General features: G+C 42.4%; 2 protein-coding genes and 1 non-coding gene across 4 annotated transcripts; 2 read left to right on the top strand and 1 right to left on the bottom strand.

Moving 5' to 3' along the window:
• The first annotated feature begins 4,877 nt into the window (after window positions 1-4,877).
• TRNAN-GUU lies at window positions 4,878-4,951 on the top strand. Its single transcript has one exon. It is a non-coding gene; the product is annotated as a tRNA-Asn (tRNA).
• Window positions 4,952-9,423: 4,472 nt separating this feature from the next.
• LOC125540260 (CRS2-like protein, chloroplastic) lies at window positions 9,424-13,178 on the top strand. Of its 2 annotated transcripts, none has more exons than XM_048703850.1 (9): window positions 9,424-9,751; window positions 10,389-10,595; window positions 10,681-10,765; window positions 10,890-10,957; window positions 11,116-11,166; window positions 11,243-11,316; window positions 11,916-11,974; window positions 12,049-12,125; window positions 12,750-13,178. In XM_048703850.1, exons 2-9 carry the CDS (start codon window positions 10,443-10,445, stop codon window positions 12,816-12,818), a joined length of 636 nt encoding a protein of 211 aa, XP_048559807.1. In that variant the 5' UTR covers window positions 9,424-9,751; window positions 10,389-10,442; the 3' UTR covers window positions 12,819-13,178. The 2 variants fall into 2 exon arrangements, with proteins under 2 accessions (XP_048559807.1, XP_048559806.1); XM_048703849.1 differs by having other exon boundaries at window positions 12,700-13,178.
• Window positions 13,179-13,276: 98 nt separating this feature from the next.
• On the bottom strand, window positions 13,277-14,801 carry LOC125540259 (lecithin-cholesterol acyltransferase-like 1). Its single transcript, XM_048703848.1, has 2 exons — window positions 14,396-14,801; window positions 13,277-14,170 (listed from the first exon to the last, which is right to left on the bottom strand). The coding sequence occupies exons 1-2, from the start codon at window positions 14,782-14,784 to the stop codon at window positions 13,288-13,290; spliced, it is 1,272 nt and encodes a 423-aa protein (XP_048559805.1). The 5' UTR covers window positions 14,785-14,801; the 3' UTR covers window positions 13,277-13,287.

Genomic DNA, 14,801 nt, shown 5'->3' with positions numbered 1-14,801 from the left:
ATTGACTCTACAAATGCAATGTATATTTCCTTGGTGTATACATGTCCGAAAAAATGTACATACCCTTTTTAGCAAACATTTTTAATAGCAGTCACGACTTTTTGCTGTAAAACAAATACATAGTTCAAACATGTCCGAAAAAATGTACATACCCATATGGCTCCTGCTAGTTGTTGATAACTGTGTTACAAAACATGATCATCTCGTACAATAAAATTTAGCATCATGTCTTGACCATATCACATCACAACATGCCCTGCAAAAACAAGTTAGACGTCATCTACTTGTTGTTGCAAGTTTTACGTGGCTGCTACGGGCTGAGCACGAACCTTCTTACCTACACATCAAAAACCACAACGCGGTATAGTGATTGCTTTTTGATCTTCAGAAAAACCATGTTCATTGAATCCGATTGAACTAAAGCTGAAGAAACAGACACCCACTAGCCACCTGTGTGTGAAGCATGTCGGTAGAACCAGTCTCGCGTAAGCGTACGCGTAATGTTGGTATGGGCCGCTTCATCCAACAATGCCGCTGAATCAGGAATCAACTAGTGACGGCAAGCAATATGTATATACCCACGCTCACAACTCCTTTGTGTTCTACTCGTGCATATAACATCTACGCATAAACCTGGCTCGGATGCCACTATTGGGGAACGTAGTAATTTCAGAAAATTTCCTATGCACACGCAAGATCATGGTGATGCATAGCAATGAGAGGGAAGAGTGTCGTCCACGTACCCTCGTAGACCGTAAGCGGAAGCGATATGACAACATGGTTGATGTAGTCGTACGTCTTCACGATCGACCGATCCTAGTACCGAATGTACGGCACCTCCGCGATCTGCACACGTTCAGCTCGGTGACGTCCCACGAACTCACGATCCAATAGAGCTTCGAGGGAGAGTTCCGTCAACAAGACGGCATGATGATGGTGTTGATGAAGCTACCGGCCCAGGGCTTCGCCTAAGCACCGCTACAATATGACAGTGGTGGATTATGGTGGAGGGGGTCGGGCACCGCACACGGCTAAAAGATCAATGATCAACGTGTGTGTCTATGGGGTGCCCCCATGCCCCTGTATATAAAGGAACAAGGGGGAGGCCGGCCGGCCCTAGGAGGGCGCGCCAAGAGGAGGAGTCCTCCTCCTAGTTGGAGTAGGACTCCCCTTTCTGAGTCCCACTAGGAGGGGGAAGGAAGGAGTGGGAGAGGGGAAAGGCAAGGGGGGCGCCGCCCCCCCCCTTCCTTGTCCTATTCAGACTCAAGGGGAGGGGGCGCGCGGCCTGCCCTGGCCGGCCCCTCTCTCTCTCCACTAGGGCCCATCAAGGCCCATTAGTCCCCGGGGGGTTTCCGTAACCCCTCTGGCACTCCAGTTTTCTCCGAGATCACCCGAAACCCTTCCGGTGTCCGAATATAGCCGTCCAATATATCAATCTTTATGCATCGACCATTTCGAGACTCCTCGTCATGTCCGTGATCACATTCGGGACTCCAAACTACCTTCAGTACATCAAAACACATAAACTCATAATACCGATCTTCACCAAACGTTAAGCGTGGGGACCCTACGGGTTCGAGAACTATGTAGACATGACCGAGACTCATCTCCGGTCAATAACCAATAGCGGAACCTGGATGCTCATATTGGTTCCTACATATTCTACGCAGATCTTTATCGGTCAAACCGCATAACAACATATGTTGTTCCCTTTGTCATCGGTATGTTACTTGCCCGAGATTCGATCGTCGATATCTCAATACCTAGTTCAATATTGTTACCGGCAAGTCTCTTTACTCGTCCCGTAATACATTATCCCACAACTAACTCATTAGTTGCATTGCTTACAAGGCTTGTAGTGATGTGCATTACCGAGAGGGCCCAGAGATACCTCTCCGACAATCGGAGTGACAAATCCTAATCTCGATCTATGCCAACTCAACAAGTACCATCGAAGACACCTGTAGAGCACCTTTATAATCACCCAGTTACATTATGACATTTGGTAGCACACAAAGTGTTCCTCCGGTATTCGGGAGTTGCATAATCTCATAGTCATAGGAACATGTATAAGTCATGAAGAAAGCAATAGCAATATACTAAACGATCAAATGCTAAGCTAACGGAATGGGTCAAGTCAATCACATCATTCTCTAATGATGTGATCTCGTTAATCTAATGACAACTCGTGCCTATGGTTAGGAAACTTAACCATCTTTGATTCAACGAGCTAGTCAAGTAGAGGCATACTAGTGACAGTTTGTTTGTCTATGTATTCACACATGTACTAAGTTTTTGGTTAATACAATTCTAGCACGAATAATAAACATTTATCATGATATAAGGAAATATAAATAACAACTTTATTATTGCCTCTAGGGCATATTTCCTTCAACTCGCAGGCAAAAGACCTGCCTGGCGGAGGGCGATCAATTGGCCCTCGTCTCCTCGTCCTCGTAGGAGATCTCCGGCCTGTAGCATGGTTGCGACCCTGGACATTGGCCTTGAGTGAGGCGGAGCTTGATCCTGGGGCAGCGGCCTCGGAGCGGTGGTGGCCGGGCTGCTGGTGGCTGTGAGGGCAGCCGACGATGGCCCGACGACGGTGCTATGGTCACGGTGCCCTCGTTCTTCGGGGCGACATGCCGACTGAGTGGGATCTGCTATGGCTTGAGGCTGGGAGGTGATGTGTAGTGTCTATCGGTGGCTGCTGCTGCATGGCAGCACGATAACCAGTAGTTAGTTAGGGGGGAGAACTAGCACACCGGGTACTGCCGACGATGAGGAAGGGTAGGCATGACTACCAATGAAAACTGAACCGACTTCGGTCATGGCGGGCGACGGCGGCGTCTACATGCTATTACCTTGATGAAGGTATCATCATTGCAGGTTTCGTCTCCTCGCTCGGGCTACTCTAGAGGAAACCCTAGACCCGGGTCTCCCGGATCGAATGATGGCCACGCTTAGCGTAGTTTTCCCTCATGGGAGCGTCGTTTTGGAGCAGCCGCTGGAGGGGTCAGGAAGTGGAGCGGTGTCCTATACACCGCTTCAACGACGGGTCTCGGCGACATGGCGCAGTGGAGTCTCGGCTACAAATGCATCTTGATGGATGAACACAGTGGAGGCACCATTTGGCGCCATAGCGGTGTCGACGGCTGGCTTGGCAAGGATAATGCGAATCTCTACCTTGAAGATGAGTCGACTGTTCGATGGTGGTGGCGGCTTCTGAAGTGTGTGCATGTTGTGTGCGCTTAAGGGTGTGTTTGGTAGGGTGTATGAGGGCAAAAGTTCCCAATCCGACCCGCTTTTGCTTGTTTGGTAGGGTGCACGGGCTCACCTGAGCTATGCCCATCTCATGCATAAAAGGGCCCTCAACCATGCTCATCTCATGCACCCCAAACAGGGTGCATGAAGGCAGCCATGCTGGCCCTAACCCTCGTCCCCATCCACCGGATCGCGTTCAGATATGTTTATATTTTCAAAAAAATGTTCATAATTTCAAAATTTGTTCAAATTTCTGAAAAATATTTAGAATTACAAAAATTGTTTAAATTTCGAAATCGTTCAGAATTTCAATTTTTTGAAAATGTTTAAAATTTCAAAATTGTTTTAATTTTCAAAAAAATGTTCTGTATTTCAAATTTTGTTTGAATTTTCAATAAATGTTTTCAAAAATTTAAAAAGGTTCAGAATTTAGAAAAATCAAAAGTTTTTGAATTTTGGAAAAAAAACAGAATTTCAAAAAAAATTATAAAATATTCAAAATTTGTTCAAATTTTCAAAAGTTCAGAATTTTAAATATGTTCAGAATTTTAAATTTTAAATAATTTTGAAAAATCTTTAGTATTTCGAATTTTGTTTAAATTATGAAAATATGTTTAAATTTGTTTTCATGTTGTTTCAATTTTGTTCATCATTCAGAAAATTAGAATTTGAAATTGTTCAGCATGTCTGAACACATGCAGGTTGGCAAACAAAGTCTCTGCTCAGCATGTCTTAGCGCATACATCGCTGCCAAACAACAACAACTGCATGGACTCAGCATGTTTACACTCAGCATGTATGAGAGGAGAACAACTAGGCTAGGTCCATACATGCTACCAAACACACCCTAAGTCTACTGGACCGGAAGTATGCTCCGGTACGCCATGCGGGCGGCTCGGTGATGATCATGTTCTAGATGATGGGGCGTTGTGATGACATCCTCATTGTCGAGTTTATAGGTGTGAAGTGGTAGCTTCGAGATGTTTGATGTATATTTTTTGCAGATCTTTATTGAATAATTTAATAAAGATGACCGAGTGCATCTTTTGATGCATTCCGAGGCTTCAACCTCTTTTAAAAAAGAAAAAGGAAAAACATAGCAGGATGAGACTAGCGCAAGTAATATGGATATTTCTTTCCCCGCAAGAAAAAGGATGTTTCTTCCTAACGTGTCGTCATGCTCTAGTTGTGTGACCATGATCTACAAGCATCATTTGCAGGCGGTTCAGCATAGTAGCATGGCATCACCTAGAATAGGATTAGCGTTGCACCATTTCACCTAGAATAGGATTAGCATGGCATCACCTAGAAGTAGAGATGAACAAGTCATCACCGAAAAAAATGCACCTCTACGAACTGAAACTGAGGAGGCGGACCTCATACACGACGACGACGTGGTTGTTGGTTCAGACTTTAGAGTGACGGGTCCGGTTACCTCCGGTACATGCGTGCACCGCACCTACGCGCTGGTCCGGGAATAAACTTGGCCCAACAATGCTTAACTTACCAGAAGATGTCACGTGTGAACCTGCAACCAGTAACAATCAACCTAGGTATTGTCCTGTCACACCTTCCACCAGAGTTTTATAAACGTAAATAATTTTAAAAGCAAAACAGCTGGAGTAGCTCAGTTGGTTAGAGCGTGTGGCTGTTAACCACAAGGTCGGAGGTTCGAGCCCTCCTTCTAGCGATTTTCCATTTTTATTTTAAATTCCTAGTGACCAACATCATTTTGCCCCGCAAAAAAAACATCATATATGCATCAAATTATGCCCCCCAAAAAAACATTGCAGTATCATGTATGGCTACAGAAAAGACCTCTTGGCAAGGCTAGGGTTTAGCTCAAAAAAAATCATATGGAAGTACGTCCATGAAGAATCTATACTTTTTTGTGTTTTTTTTTGAACTTCTGGTGACCAACATCATATATGCATCAAACTTTGCCACACACAAAAAAACCATTGCAGTATCTTGTATGTTTACAGAAACTACCTCTTGGCAAGACTAGGGTTTTAAAAGATATTTCCTTTCATCATGTGGTAACTAGATTTGTAATTTTTTTACAAGACCCTTGCATTAACAGAGCATGTTTCTCTTCGAGGCCAACAACTCTCCCACACCAAATGCAAGTACCCTTCTCTATCCCAACTAGTCCACCCAAAACTCCTAAGTATTTTCTGTAGTTACGCCAAGTCTGTTTGAGTTTAGGATAATTCATGTCTCACGTTCATAGACACAAATGATCATATGGAGCTTGGCTCCAACAGTGGATTACCAATGAATTGATGTTCCATATTGGATTGTGTGCTACTACTAGGCTTCTTTAGTTCTTAGTATTTTTTGTGCCGCCCGTCACACTTTTATGGTATCACAGTGTTTCTTAGTTTGTATAAACTTAGTAATAAATTGTTCGGTTGTATCCATCGGCGAAGCATAGGGTTGGGATGCTGAAAGCTTTTGTTTTTTTACCACATCTCCAATCTCGTGGGCAAACATCAACGTTTAAAAAATCAATACCTTCACGACGTCAATTTGCAATCACTTGAGATGGAATTCGTTATGGAAAAGATCTGCGAGGTCATCACAAGGAGCTGCCGCCACAGAAAGTGCATGTCCTGGTTGGACACACACTTATAACCCTCGATCATCTTTGCTGCCAAAACATTCAGTTTTTGAATTTTTCTACTAACTTCTTTTTAATTACTATTCAACCACATGAACAATATTACATGCTGCCGTAGGGCGCAGCGGCATGTATTGTTTACCATCCCCGTTTTCATTTCAGCTCGTGAAAATCGTCCCATGGATAAATAGTGCATGAACAATACCTATCACCATCCCCTATGGTGGCAAGTGCCATGAGTCACCTAGCGCTGGTGCCACGGGAGTAGTAGTTTTGTCAACGATTTGCAAGGTGGCCCTTTCTGCCAAATTAGTTAACACGGGTGTTCCTTTACGAAAAATTTTTGCTTTGATGACAACACTACTGATTTGTTAGTGGCAACTATAATGATGACAGTTGCAAGATCCTTTTTTGCACTTGACCGGACAATGTGCAATTGTGTCTGAGGAACCCATTAAGATTGAGATCCAACTAAGAGTAAAGCATGGAAAGAAGCTTGATTATTACATGCCATCGATCAGTTAGTTTTTCTCCCTTTGTGAGTATGGACATAATCTGTGTTTAGTCTAGTTGAGAATCACCTCTGCAAAATAGAGATATCACATCAGCAACTTGAGCAACCGGTTTAGGGCACCATCTTTGGTATCCATGTTGCAGATTCCTTGACATTCGAACACGGACTAAGATTTTTCTGTTTTTCGCTACCTCCTGGCTGTATCGAATATGTTGTTGAGGTTGTAGTGGTCGTTCGGTGGTCTCGAAGTCTCGATAAATTTTAGTATATGTGAGTTGCTTTGCACTTTCGATGAATTTTTATAATAGATCTTATCCTTTACAAAAGGAGAAGAACTCCGAGAAGAGGTTTATTTAGTCTTTGATTGCTCTTTAAAATGTGCATCGTGTATTTATGACTTTATGAGTTTATGACATGGGAAGTATCATATATCATGAAGTGTTGAAGCCTCTTACAAAGTGGCAGTCTTATTTCTGTATTGGGGTGTATTATATCATACGCAGATGCAAGTTTCCTTGTTTTTAAGAACATATAAGATACAAGTAGCACCAACCCTAGAATTTGTGCTGATGTATGGTTGCAATCCCTGGTCCTAAAAAAAGAACATATCAGTTTACCATTTTGGTGTATTAGTACTAAAATCCTTCAAAAAAGCATCAACCATCGTACTCTTTGCAGTCACGTTACTTGTGTATGTTATTTTTTCTCATCAAAAGACATTTTGATCTTGAAGATATCATAATGATTTGAAAATATTTTAGGCAAAAGAGCTAGAATAACTTAGTTGGCCAGACCATGTGGCTCTTAACCACAAGCTATGAGGTTCAAGCCCTCCTAGTGATTTCTATATTTTTTTCTTGACTTTCTGACTTTATTTTTAATGTATATATATTTTTACTCATCAGTTTTCAACAAACACATGACACACACTATCTATTTGTTCATCAAACCACGTGACATCTTTGAGCGGATGAATATCTGGTTGGGTTTCATGTACTATTTTAGGACTCCATTTTGGTATGAATCATTAGCTTTGAACTTCGAAGGATATGATTTCCAATAAAAATGCTTTCTTGTGCTGATAGCAAAAAGAAATAGCTATCCTAGAATCCACTGAATTTCATATGGATGGAGGAAATTAAAATCTCTCATATATGTGTGTACAGTTTCGTGTATTTTCCCTATGTGACATCCAAACACATTTTCAAAGAAAAAAAAGGTTTCATATGGTTTTTCTTCCTAAAGATATTGATTGATTTTTAAGATACGTGAAATTCAATTGTCTTTCTTTTTCTATTTGCACTCTTTTGAGTTTACACATTCCAATTGAGGTCTATTTTCCACGTTATCCTAATATATCTATCACCTGATTTTTGTATTTTTTTCTCAACTTTCTTATTTCACTTTTAATGTATATATTTTTTACTCATCACTTTTCAACAAACACATGACACACAATATCTATTTGTTCATCAAACCACGCCACATCTTCGAACGGATGAATATTTGGTTGGGTTTCATGTACTGTTTTAGGACTCCATTTTGGTATAAATCATTAGCTTTGAACTTCGAAGGATAGGGTTTCCAATAAAAAATACTTTCTTGTGCTGATAGCAAAATGAAATAGCTATCCTAGAATCCACTGAATTTCATGCGGATGGAGGAAATTAAAATCTCTCATATATGTGTGTACAATTTCGTGTATTTTCCCTATGTGACATCCAGGCACATTCTCAAAGAAAAAAAAGTTTCATATGGTTTTTCTTGCTAAAGATATTGATTGATTTTTAAGATACATGAAATTCAATTGTCTTTCCTTTCCTATTTGCACTCTTTTGAGTTTTCACATTCCAATTGAGGTCTACTTTTCACGTTATCCTAATATATCTGTCACCTGATTTTTGTATTTTTTTCTCAACTTTCTTATTTTACTTTTAATGTATATCTATGTTTATTCTTTAGTTTTCAACAACCACATGACACACATTATCTATTTTATTCACCGGTTTTCATCAAAGCACACAGACATCTTCAAACGGATGAACATTGATTCGGTTTCATGTACTATTTTAGGACCCCATTTTGTAACAAATGATTAGCTTCAAAGGATAGGATTCCAATAAAAATGCCTTCTTGTGCTGATTAGCAAAAAGGAATAGCTATCCTAGAATCCATTGAATTTCATACGGATGGAGGAAATTAAATTCTCTAATATATGTGTATACAATTTCGTGTATTTTTCCTATATGACATCCAAACACCATTTTCGAAGGTTTCATATGGTTTTTCTTCATTAAGATATTGATTGATTTTTAAGATACGTGAAATTCAGTTGCTGTTGCTTTTATATTAGCACCTTTTTGAGTTTTCACATTCCAAATGGGGGTATACTTTTCACGTTATCCTGATATATCTGTCTTGGTGTTGAACAACTTGAATAAAGAGGATGCATACCCTAAATTTCTTGAACCTTACAAGAATTGACTCTACAAATGCAATGTATATTTCCTTGGTGTATACATGTCGGAAAAATGTACATACCCTTTTTAGCAAACATTTTTTAATAGCAGTCATGACTTTTTGCTGTAAAACAAATATATAGTTCAAATACCAAGTGACATCTACTGAGTGATAGGGTCTATTTGGTCTGCAGCATTTTGACACCTTAGAGTAGGAAAAATGCGGCAATTTGATAAGCATGTAGGTGAAAAACAGAGGGTATAAAAACACATCAATTTTCAAAACTGACGTGGTTGGTTCCCAAGAATTGGAGAAGACATTTTTTTTACTACTACACATAGTAAGTTGAATTCCAACCACATGAAGCGGTATAATTAGATAGTTTGTGCGTAGGAAATCTGAAAAGAGGTCCAAGTGGAATGTCAAAATCCTTTGTTTTCCCTTTGAAAGTGAGTTCAAAGTTTTTTTTTTTCACTTTTATTTTCCTTCATTCTTTTGAAGCAAACGGACTTTTTTTTAAAGCAAAATGAAGCAAACGGATGAATGAACCAAAAGCCCACACAGAATGGGCCATGACCCATGAGTTACTCTCAAACCCTCCCGGACGGAGAAGAAAGGCGACGCGACGGCGCTGGAGCCGGCGGCCGCTCCCAACCCACAGCGTGCCGAGGGGACCAGGTGCATCAGTGGAGCGCCCACCCTTCCCTGCGTGGCGGGCTTCAGCGCCGAGCTTATTTTCGGCGCCGTTGCCGTCCTCGCCAAGCAGCTCCGGTTCCGAACCCCGCGCGCGTCCGCCGCCGCTGGGCCTTGCTGCGCGGTGGGGGAGAAGTTCGCTGATTGTCCGTGCCGTCGCCGTCGCGGGGCTTCGGGGTCGCGCCCTCTGCAGCCGACCTGTAAGCGTTCTCTGGTTTCCCCTTCTCGCTTTGCACTTGAATCGTCAACTGTAACGGCGGCTTGCATTTGGGAGATTAGCATTTCCTGGTGGCTAATCAAAGCCGAAGGTCCGATCAAATCCATGATCTGGAGTTCAGGATAGTTTTGCAACGCGGGCATTAGGATGAGGCCGGTGCGTGTTAGTGTTGCAGTCATGTGACTGGCATCTGTTTGATGAAATGCTTAAGCTAGTAGACGCGATGATTACAAATGTGCTTCCTTCCATGACTGTTCGAGCTGTTTCTGCCTCGGATACTTGCATTTACTCGCTTAGTGAAGCACTTCAGCGCTTCGGTTCTACTGTGGCCAGTGTGCATCGCTTCAGTGCCAAAGTATGCGCCATATTCAGTTTCTGTTAGCTGCTTATTTCGATATGCTGTTACATCAATAGTGGAGGTCATTTAGTGATGTATAATAAGATAGTACTCCCTCCGTCCGAAAAAGCTTGTCCCAAGCTTGTCTCTCAAATGGATGTACCTAGCATTAACTTGATGCTAGTATGTGATGTGCAGGGCTTGTGTCGGGTTATGTTTCGGCCTCTTGTTTGTTGCAGCATGTCTAGTGAGCACTCAAAGAACAAATTGGTTTCGTTTGCAGATTTTGCCATCAGGCTTTGCACTTGTGGCTGTTTACATTCCTATGTTCCTGTAAATGATGCGGGGAAAGCTTTGGGTCAGACTTGCTCCCTTTCTTTCTAAGCGGTATGTCTCTTCCTCATCATCACCATCATGCTCGGCAATCCAACCATGGCTCTTTATTGGCCTAGGTAACCCTGGTGAGAAGTACCAATCCACCAGACACAACGTAAGTTCTGCTTCTCATCTTCTGTTTGAAATTCAGGTGGCTCAACTTTATTGTCATAATTAATTTATGTTGTTTCACCTTGCAGGTTGGGTTTGATATGATAGATGCATTTGCAGAGTCTCAGAACATATCCCTGACCAAAAATCACTTCAAAGCACTATTTGGTGAAGGTTTCACTCCATCCATATGCTCCCAGAAATAACGTTCCTCTTTACTTTTAGGGTAACTGATGCTCTATTTTCAAGTACAAAGTGTTGAATTGAACTGAAGGTGCTTTCATTTCTATTGATGCAGGGATGGTTGATGGCATCCCTGTTTTGCTTGCCAAGCCTCAAACATATATAAATCTCAGCGGTGAATCTGTAAGGAACACTTTTGAAAGATTTTTCTTTATGATTTCTACCTTCTATACATTTTCCTTCCCATGCACGCAATTCATTGTAACTGGCCTGACAGTGAACTGTGATGACTTGTTAAATGCCTGTGATCCTGACACCCCTACCTTTCTTTCTTATTACAGGCTGGTGCACTTGCTGCCTATTATAAGCTTCCACTCCACCGTGTCGTAGTGGTACGTGTTTATGATCCAATCTTCCTTGGTGACACCTTAGATTGGCTAACTGGGTTATTTGCTGTATGAGTTTCAGGCATATGATGACACAGACCTGCCATGTGGAGTTCTTCGTTTACAACCTAAAGGCGGATATGGACGTCACAATGGGTCAGTAAACCTTACATTTACGTGCTTTGTGAAAGAGTTCTATTTCACTATTTGTGTGTCAAAAGTTTCCAAAGGGAAAACCTTGTATTTCTGTGTTGTGTTTAAATACATAAATAGAAAAGCAGTAGCTCTGGAATTCATCAGGTTAAGTTTTCAAGATTGTGATATTCGTACTTGGACCTATCCTGCCTGTGTGCCCTTAGGGGGTACCTGTCTCGTTGAGCTGGTAAACAATATGGTGCTTACCTTCGATAAAGCATATGGCAGCTTTTCTTCCGTTCTGTAGCTCATTACTCCAGCAACTACATTTCTTGTTTGTTGTTGTATCCCTGCATGCACCTTTTTTCTTACATCTCAACATGATCCTTACTTGTTTTACTTGCCATTTCACATAGCCTGTGATGTCTAGTCAGTTACTGAAAAACAAAATCTTCTGAACATGAGCACACTCTTTAATCAGTATGATAGAATAGAGTGTTCTATCTTTAAATTATTTTATGTGTGTGAGCAGACCATTAGTCTCTCAAATCTATCTGATTTCTGTAGACAAGGTGTTCATTTGATCTTGACAGGAAACAATTACCTTGTTAGTTTATCAGGTTGAAGAGTGTGATATACCATTTTCGCAAGAACCGAGAATTTGGCCGATTAAGGGTTGGTAGGTTTGACAACTGCAGGATTCAGGTTTCCTTTTCCTTTTCTGTACCAAAATTTAACATTTGTCTTATGTAGGGATTGGACGTCCGCCTGGTCAGATGGATCCCAAAGCTTTTGTGCTTCAGAAGTTCAACAAGACTGGTCGTGAACGGGTATAAAATCTCCATTGCTATAATCCTTGTGTTCTAGTTTAATGTTATGCTTTATTCTTATTATCCAATTTTAATTCTCGTGTAGTTCTTAATGAATTAATTTAGAAACACCTTCTTTTGTTCTATTGTTGGATGATTGTGTTCATTAACTAGGATAAGTGTTACCAAACATTAAGGAGTCCAACACCCTTGGCTATATAAGCAAGCTCTGTGTTCTAGTGACTTTAATCTATTTAAGTTAATTTTTAGCATATTTCTGCATGCTCCCTGCAAAACAAAAATAATCTAGGCTCCATTAGATAGTATGACGAGGGAGTATTTTCTGCGACAAAACAACTTCATTATATGATTTTGTTATGGATAAACTAGATATGCATCGAGATATGGTGTGTCAAACTGAAAACAATCTTACAGACTGAGGTGTATTCCACAACCTGAAGATATCCGAAGGACCACGCAAGTGTTCCTTCCACATAGTAGAAAGATAATAAACAAAAAACTGTTTTAAATTGCGGACGACAACCGGGCACTTATGTTTATTTTTGTGTGTGTGCATCTTTTGCTCTGAACCTAGATTGATTCAGCCATAAAAGAGGGTGCTGACATCCTGAAGTTGGTGGTCAGCAAGGGTTTGACAGAGGCAGCAAGAGTGGCGAACGTGGATCAGAAGTACAAGCATCTGGTATCACATGACCAGCAGCTGTTGTAAAGGTGACTACGAACCGCTCCTCTAGATAAATGGTCATGCATGCTGTGCTCTTCCAGTATTATCTAGACGGCGGAATTGACTCTACTTGAGTACGAGGTGGCACCAATTTATTTATTTCATTTTATGGCGTATCAATATTTCTTCTAGTATTTCATCGGTTATGTTGAGCAATATAGCTAACATGTATGCATGTATGTCCAATGGTACACGCTTGACTATTCAGATGTTGTGACCTGATGTGTATGGCATCGCTGTGAACAGCAGCTTCAGCAGTATTAATTTTCCACATCAGTATCTTCCCAAAAATGAAAATCATATTCCACAACAATGTCCAATTACATCAATTGATGCAGAGGCTGAAATGACCCCCCTTCAAAAACAATGCCCAATTACATGATCAGATTTCAACGTCCTTAATATGAAGGAAAACACACAATAACATATGAAGACTTTTCAGCGATTTGCTTCTAGAATTACATCCATGACCTTCTTGAGCGAATGCTCCTGAACAACAATATCGAAGTGTGTAGCATTAGCAATCTCCACGAACTTGAAGGGTATGCTAGCTTCTTGTTGCCTACTCAGCTCCTTCACAAACGCAAGCACGCTAAACAAATTCATGGTCCCGTCTCCATCGCCGTATACCTTCTCGGGAGCCATGTCGAAGTTACCATCCCGGTACACCACCTGCTCCGGCGTTTTGACGCCGATGCCATTGAGGTATGTAGTTGGCACCATCGGTGGGTCAATTCTCAGCTTCATAGAAAGCACTCGTTTCACGACCTCGGTGTTCAAACCGAGTGCCGTGAGGAAGTCCTTGTAGTCATATGCTGAGTAGTTCTTGTGGTTGGTGATCACAATTGGCCTGTGACCAAATGCCATGGGAGATGGGAGGGATAAAAGGGTGCTCGCAAAGGTTCTCCACATTTGCCGTAGAAGCAGCGGCGGAACCGATGGGACAAGGAAAGACGGTCCCGAGGTGAGGCTCACAAGCACCCCCAGGAAACCTTCTGGAGGTGTGGGCGATACGAGGACCAGGTGCTTGATGAATTTCTTCCTCCATGCCACGGGAGTCGAGTTGACGAACCCGAGGATGACCTTGCCACCAAAGCTGTGCGCAACGAGGATGACCGGCTTGTTTTGATTCTTCTCGCTCGCACGCTCAACCAGGTCCTTGACACGAGCAAAATAGTCGGAGTACACCTGAGATGGCTGGCCCGGCAGCGGTGGAGCGTGCCGTGGGTCGTAGGGAGCTCCAAAAAGGGTATCACCATCACGATACCCAAGCAACTCAAGCTCTTCGCGGACCCTTGCTAGACAAGTTGGGATACGGCTCCTGAACACCACGAGTGCAACGTAAAGATCATCAGTTTCCAGATCTAGACCTGTATAACAGGAGAGGAAAATCCCTAAAAAACAGTAGAGGAAAAAAAGTCTGGCATACTACAGAGTTTCCCAAAAAAGCCGTGCATATCAGCATACACGTATGCACTTCCTGTAGTGTAGATCAGTATATATACAGTTCCAATGGACGGAGTACTTGGACATAATGTATACTTACGAATCGTTCTTGGAGGTGAACCCGTGGGCGGAGCCGAAGTCCGGCACGCGCGTCTCGACGCCGGGCAAGTTCCGGTAGTCGTTGAGGGTGGGATCATAGATGAGGCGCATCTGCTCCTCGAAGCACGGCACGTAGTCCTGCCGGACCAGGTCTGTGGTGTTTTTCCACAGCGGGAACCACCCCTTCCCCTTGAGCTCGCCGCAGCGGGGCACCGACGGCACATAGGCGTCGGTCAGCCGCGCCTCCACGTTGGGGCAAGTGAAACCAGGGACCAAGATTACCGGGTGGTAGAGCTCGGCGTCATAGCCTCCTGCGCCGCAACGATGGATGAGGCAGATGATGAAGGCGAGTAGCGCTACAAGATCGGCAAACGGCGAGACAATCGCCATCAGACTATACGGTGGTG

This window comes from Triticum urartu, chromosome 2 (assembly GCF_003073215.2).
Source record: "Triticum urartu cultivar G1812 chromosome 2, Tu2.1, whole genome shotgun sequence".
NCBI lineage: Eukaryota > Viridiplantae > Streptophyta > Magnoliopsida > Poales > Poaceae > Triticum > Triticum urartu.
The sequence above is the reverse complement of the archived record's forward strand: the minus strand, read 5'-3'. Positions and strand labels throughout refer to the sequence as shown.

Bases quoted from the DNA above. Each gene is read 5' to 3' on its own strand.
- LOC125540260 (XM_048703849.1), top strand. From the start codon at position 10,443: ATGATGCGGGGAAAGCTTTGGGTCAGACTTGCTCCCTTTCTTTCTAAG. The intron at 11,317-11,915 runs GTCAGTAAACCT...TTAGTTTATCAG, and splicing joins GGATATGGACGTCACAATGG to GTTGAAGAGTGTGATATACC. The intron at 12,126-12,699 runs GTATAAAATCTC...CTCTGAACCTAG, and splicing joins ACAAGACTGGTCGTGAACGG to ATTGATTCAGCCATAAAAGA.
- LOC125540259 (XM_048703848.1), bottom strand. From the start codon at position 14,784: ATGGCGATTGTCTCGCCGTTTGCCGATCTTGTAGCGCTACTCGCCTTC. The intron at 14,171-14,395 runs GTAAGTATACAT...CGTGGTGTTCAG, and splicing joins TTCACCTCCAAGAACGATTC to GAGCCGTATCCCAACTTGTC.